This window comes from Herpailurus yagouaroundi, unplaced genomic scaffold (assembly GCF_014898765.1).
Source record: "Herpailurus yagouaroundi ecotype Mexico unplaced genomic scaffold, PumYag 67793, whole genome shotgun sequence".
In the NCBI taxonomy this organism is placed as follows: domain Eukaryota; kingdom Metazoa; phylum Chordata; class Mammalia; order Carnivora; family Felidae; genus Herpailurus; species Herpailurus yagouaroundi.
The window spans coordinates 21,711,405-21,717,992 of NW_024420586.1; the positions used below are offsets into that span (position 1 = coordinate 21,711,405).

At 44.7% G+C, this 6,588-nt stretch overlaps 1 protein-coding gene across 1 annotated transcript in view; it reads right to left on the reverse strand.

Annotated features, from left to right (window-relative positions):
• The window catches only part of LOC121025941 (EF-hand domain-containing family member C2-like), a 94,925-nt gene that overhangs the window by 65,786 nt on the left and 22,551 nt on the right, over window positions 1–6,588 (reverse strand). The window contains exon 2 of the mRNA XM_040468745.1: window positions 6,362–6,547. Coding sequence (XP_040324679.1) covers window positions 6,362–6,547 — 186 coding nt within the window. The remainder of the gene's footprint in view (window positions 1–6,361; window positions 6,548–6,588) is intronic.

Genomic DNA, 6,588 nt, shown 5'->3' on the forward strand with positions numbered 1-6,588 from the left:
ATAAATAACATATATATTATATATATTACATATACTATATATAATATATAATATATGTAGTATATATACTATATATAGTATATATAATATAATATAAATATATATAATACATATATATAATTATATATAATATATAATTATATTATTATATATAATATATATAAAATATATAATATTCCATTATACACACATACACACCCTTATATATATATATATATATATATATAATGGAATATTTATTATACAACCATAAAAGAGAATGAGATCTTACCATTTGCAACAACATGGATGGACCAAAAGGCATTATGCTAAGTGAAATAAGTTAGAGAAAGGCAAATACTGTAGGGCTTCATTTATATGTGGAATCTGAAAAATAAAATGAATGAACAAACAATACAAAACAGAAATAGACTCATAGATACAAAGATAATATGGTGGTTACCAGAGGGGAGGGGGTGGGTAGAGGGATGGGCAAAATACAGAAGGGGATTAAAATACAGAAATACAGTTATAAAATAAATAAGACACCAGGATGTAACCTACAGCATAGTTAAGAATATCGTAACAACTCTGTATGGTGACAGATGGTAGCTAGATTTAGCACAGTGATCACTTCCTAATACATATAATTGGTGAATCGCTATGTTGTAAACCTGAAACCAACAAATCATATGTCAACTACACGTCAATAAAAAAGTAAAAATTAAAAAAAAATTTTTTTTAACTTTATTTATTTTTGAGACAGAGAGAGACAGAGCATGAAGGGGGGAGGGGCAGAGAGAGAAGGAGACACAGAATCAGAAGCAGGCTCCAGGCTCCGAGCCATCAGCCCAGAGCCTGACGCGGGGCTCAAACTCACGGACCGCGAGATCGTGACCTGGCTGAAGTCGGACGCTTAACCGACTGCGCCACCCAGGCGCCCCAAAAAGTAAAAATTTTAAACCTTAAAAAAAAAAAATCAAGGCGCTACAGAGATCGTGTTTTAAATATTTATTTTTATATTGTTCAAAGTGTAAAGATTCACACACAGCGTACCACAAATCCCATGTCCATGAATGCAAAGCTATTAAAATTCTAATTCTGTGGCCCGTACTTCTGATTACAATGATTATGTTTACAAGAGCTGGAAAAAATGAAATAATATTTTGAAATGCATGCATCCCCATAGGATCAACCTTTATCCTGCCACTTACTATAATAGAGCCATTTGCAAAATAGCGAACCAATTAGGCTAACTAGGAGCCACTGCCAAAGGAAAAGAAATGAGGGCATAATTGTAGAGTTGAGACAAATGGCACTTAACACCCAGACAAAAGTCCTAAAAACACTCAGTCATTGGAGTATTTCTAACTAGTCTGACTTTTCATAAAAGCAAGTAATGGTAGATCATATACAAGAACAACGGCAACACGTTGTCAACTACTAAATGCTAAACTTCAATTAGTAACGTAGGCACCTGGTGCCATTAGAAAGAACCCCAGGCCAGGGGCGCCTGAGTGGCGCAGTCGGTTAAGCGTCCGACTTCGGCCAGGTCACGATCTCGCGGTCCGGGAGTTCGAGCCCCGCGTCAGGCTCTGGGCTGATGGCTCAGAGCCTGGAGCCTGTTTCCGATTCTGTGTCTCCCTGTCTCTCTGCCCCTCCCCCGTTCATGCTCTGTCTCTCTCTGTCCCAAAAATAAATAAAAACGTTGGAAAAAAAATTAAAAAAAAAAAAAAAAGAAAGAACCCCAGGCCAGGAGATCCAGGATGTGGGCTCAGTTCTAGGATGAACAAGCAGAATCTGCCTTGAGTCACAGACGACATGTCACACACTAAGCCTAAAAAGTCTTGAGCATGGACCGCCGGAGGTTAAAGGGCTTTAGAAATGAGTCAGTCAGGGGCACCTGGGTGGCTCAGTTGGTTGAGGGTCCGACTCTTGATTTCAGCTCAGGTCATGATCTCACAGTTTGTGAGCTGCAGCCCTGCATCGGGCTCTGTGCTGATTGTGTAGAGCCTGCTTGGGAGTCTCTCTGTCTCTCTCTCTCTGCCCCTTCCCTGCTTGCTCTGTCTCAAAATAAATAAACTTTTTAAAAAAATAAAAAAGTAATCAGCCAGCCCAGGCTCTCATTACAGTCAAGGTAACGGGAGACTCGGAGGCGAAGTGACGAAGCCACGGTCACACAGGCAGTTAGTTCCAGTGCCTCCAACACACAGCCTCAGAACCCTGGTCCCTGCCTGCTTCTTACAAATGACTCCTCATCTATAGGGAGCAATCATCCACGTTTGCTTCTTCCTCGCGGAGGTGCTGGGATAACGACTGGCACTAAATGGCGTGGGTGAATATGTGCTTGCTTGAATTTAAACGAATTCAGTTGAAATAGCTAGTCTTTGGGGGGGGGTGGGGGCGGGGAGGCACGGGCGCGGTATCACACAAAACCGTTTTGGCCATTTGCATAAATCCCGCCAACGAACGCCAGGGGTTTCTGGCAAGTAGGACTGTGTTTCTCAGTGGCAGCAGGACTGGCGTGTTAGGAAGACCATTCTCGTCCCCAGTCTGGAGCTGCCCTCCCCATACTGCAGGATGTAAAATACACAGCTGGCCCCCAGCTACTTAAGAGCAGCAGCACCTCTGGACCATGGACTGCCCAAGGGCAAGGCGATTTAAAACATCCAAAGGCCAGGGCGCCTGGGTGGCGCAGTCGGTTAAGCGTCCGACTTCAGCCAGGTCACGATCTCGCGGTCCGGGAGTTCGAGCCCCGCGTCGGGCTCTGGGCTGATGGCTCAGAGCCTGGACCCTGTTTCTGATTCTGTGTCTCCCTCTCTCTCTGCCCCTCCCCCGTGCATGCTCTGTCTCTCTCTGTCCCAAAAATAAATAAATGTTGAAAAAAAAAATTTAAAAAAAAAAAGAAAGAAATGTGTGCTTCCTCAAGACGGTCCGTTAAAATATTATCTCTCTTGATTCCTGAGGTCTGGGGTGCTCTTTGAATTCTGCACCCGGGGCAAGGGCCCCCCTTGCCTCAACAACCCAAAACATCTCCACACGTTTGCAGAGGCCTCCCTGGGTTGAGAACATCTGACAAAAGAAGTCCAGAAAGAGGCAGCCCGGGCCTGAAACCGCGCCTCCATGGTGCCAGCAGGGCGCTCGGCTCCTTTAATACCTGCTGTGCTCACAAGATGGCTGAAGAATTATGTCCTAGTTCCACACAGGAAAACAAAGGTAGGACACAGAGCAGGAAAAACAGATCCACTGGGCCTCTTTTAATTAGAAAAATAACTTTCCCAGGAGCCCTCCCCAATAAATCTTCATCCCATCCATCGCTGGCCAGAAGCGAGTCGCCCGGCCAGCCCTGGCTTCAAGAAGCCTGGGGCAGCTGAACACTCTCCCTCCGTAAGAATGAAGGGGAGAGTGGGGCGCCTGGGTGGCTCAGTCGGTTAGCCGGTTAACCGTCCGACTTCAGCTCTGGTCATGATCTCCCCGTTCCCGAGTTTGAGGCCCGCGTCATGCTCTGTGCGGACAGCTCGGAGCCCGCAGCACAGATACAACCCAGAATGTGGTCTTTAGGCTGGGCTCTGCAGAGGCAGGGCCTGAAACAGGGAGTTAGGCCCATGTGATTTATTATGGGCACACTCTTAGGAGACACATCTGAAGAGTGAGAGGAGTACCCAAGGGAAGGGAAAGGAGCCAAGCAAGAGTGCAATCTCACGTAAAGTTTAGCCTTGGCCTGACGCACAAAGGGGCAGGGGCCTAAATCCACACTACGGACTTGTCCGGCCTCGAAGAGGCTGGCTTTGGTCTTGTTTTCGAGCATCTGTTTGTTTTTTGGGAGCGCGCAGCGGGGCGGGGCAGAGAGGGGGAGGACAGAGGATCTGAAGCGGGCTCTGCACCGACGGCAGAGAGCCCGACGTGGGGCTCGAACGCACACAGCTGTTGAGATCATGACCTGAGCCCAAGTCGGATGCTCGACCAACTGATCCCCCTTGGCGCCCCGAAGCAGCTCATCTTTTTGCCCTTGACCAATCATCAGTCATCTGTTGCCTCCTCTTGTGGTGAAGGGGCAAGTGCAACTGTCCAGGTTTCTCCGGGTACTGATGCCAATGCTCCTCGGCCAGGAGCAACACGCAACACATGGATCTGGGCGGGTGGGTGCCAGGGGCAGCTATAACAAATATTAGATATCGAGGGACGCCTGGGCGGCTCAGTCGGTGAGGCGTCTGACTCTTGACTTCGGCTCAGGTCACGATGTCACTGTTCGTGAGTCTGAGCCCCCATCGGGCTCTGTGCTGATGGCGTGGAGCCCGCTTGCGGATTCTCTCTCTCCCCCTTTCTCTCTACCCCTCCCCAGCTCGCACCGTCTCTGTCTCCCTTGAAAGAAATACACTTAACAAAACATCAGATTTCAGTACACTTTCCAAAGAACTGCCTTGATTTCTACTTTCTGCGGTTTGAGAATGTAACCCTAGATAAACTGCAATGATTAAAAGCTAGCCGAAAAACTGGCGACGAGCGAAAAATGTCTCATTTTTTAAGAAAAATGATTAACAGGTGTTGACTTGTTTTGTTGAGCCACGAATGTGGAAAGCGCTTTATAATTTGCTCTGGGTATTAACCAGGAGCCAGTCTGTAGTTCACAATCTCATCAGAGCACGTAAATATTTCATAGTCTTCGTGTCTCATTTAAAGCTCAATGAATATTTAATTGAAGTTGACCAACAAAATAACTGAAAGAATTATGTTGCATTTAGTTAGGCTAAAATGAGCAAGCTCTTCATTTTCTCAAGTAGTTTGAAGCTAAAATTATTCCAACTTCATGAAATATTCTACATAATTTTATAAGTAACTAAAGGGCTGCAAAATAGGTTCGAAAGGCACATATTAAATATTGAGAAAAACATGAAATAAAATGAATTTTCTACTTTCAGTGCAAGAGAACAGTTTAATATATTGCCACCTACAGCATTACTTATTCAGTAGTGGATTAAACTACTGTCAATACCCTCTTTTTGACACAAGAAGTAAAAAAGAGAAATTTGTCTTTGTCCCTCGCAAATGAAATATTCCAGAATGATGATGTGCAAACACCTAGGAGATCGATAATAACAGGGAACCATGCATGATCCGTCCTGGGAAGCTAGCCCAGAAATCGCTTCTGAACTCTGCGTCCTGCACTGGGCCAGGGACGGAAAATAATTTTTTAAAACATTTAAAGAGAGAGAGAGAAAGAGAGAAATAATGGTTCATGTTCAAAGCAGAGATGGTTTCCCCGGAAAGAAGCCTCCCCTGCAGTCTGTTAGATCTCCGTTAAGTGTCAGAACTGGGCTTCAAAAAAAAAAAAATGTGCTCTAATTGATCAACTCGAACACAGATGACACAGAATATGTCACTTTTTACCAAATTTGAAGACATTTTAATTGGAATCAAATGTCTTCATTTATGCTAAGGCTGCTAAAAAACCACCCGGTAAACTAAGCATATTAAGGTCTGACTTCTTTATCTAGTCCTGAATTATTTTTTAATTACAGGACCCTAAATAATCTAATAACGGGTCCCTCTTTGGAGAACAGAACAGGAGGCCATGACACAGGGTTGTGTGATAAACACAACATATCCATTCTGCTGCCTTATGGGAAATAACTGGTCACCTTGTGTCCCCCCCCCCCCCCCCCCGCCCCCTGATCCTCGCCCCTTTTAAGATATTCAAATGGACTGCCTCGATCAGTGATCAATACGCCATTATGTATGTGTGTGTCTTATGTGTACAAACATACACATTAAAAAGTTCAGATTCTTATCTAATAAGGGCACCTTTTTCCTTCACTTCTAGAATTCTTGCCATGTCCCCCTTTGGTTCTCAGGGAGGGGGAACCATAATTAATATGCAGAAAAGAGAAGACATCTTTCTGTGGCTATTTGATGGCACATTTCAAATCAAACAAAATGACTTAGTGACTGGCAACTCACTGAGCCAAAGTGACACTCTGACCAGACTCTAAGTGGCCACAGAGGGACAGAGAGGAGAGGACAGGAAAGCTGATAAGCATTAGGCAAGGAAGGTGAACACTGTTCACCGGCAACCAGTGTGCCTGGTCAGAAAGAGAAGCAGGGATAACTTTTGTTTGTTTAGGGTACTTTTATCCTTTATTTTAAAGTTTACTTATTTTGAGAGAGGGAAAGAGATGGAAGGAGGGAGACTCGAACTCACAGACCGAGAGATCGTGACCTGAGCAGAAGCCAAGAGCCGGACGCTTAACGACCGGGCCCCCCCAGGCGCCCCAAGGGTAACTAGCCTTAACATTTACATTAAGGACTCTCATTTTCTCAATACCTATTATTTTGTATGTGTAACCGTTTAAGGTTGCATGGTTCCCAATGTCAGGTGACTCACCTGCTTATCAAAAGCGATCCAGGATGGCACGGTCCTTACCATTCCTTTAGGAAAGTCACTGTATTTAGGCTTCACCTTTTTCCCAGGAAGCAATTCTCCACCTATTCCAGGTTTATCTTCACTCACCAGCATTCTCACATTGTTGCAAAAGCCCCAATGTTGAGATTTGTGGAACTTCTTTTCCACCTGTGAATGCAAAGGACAACATAAAATGGCTGACGTTACTC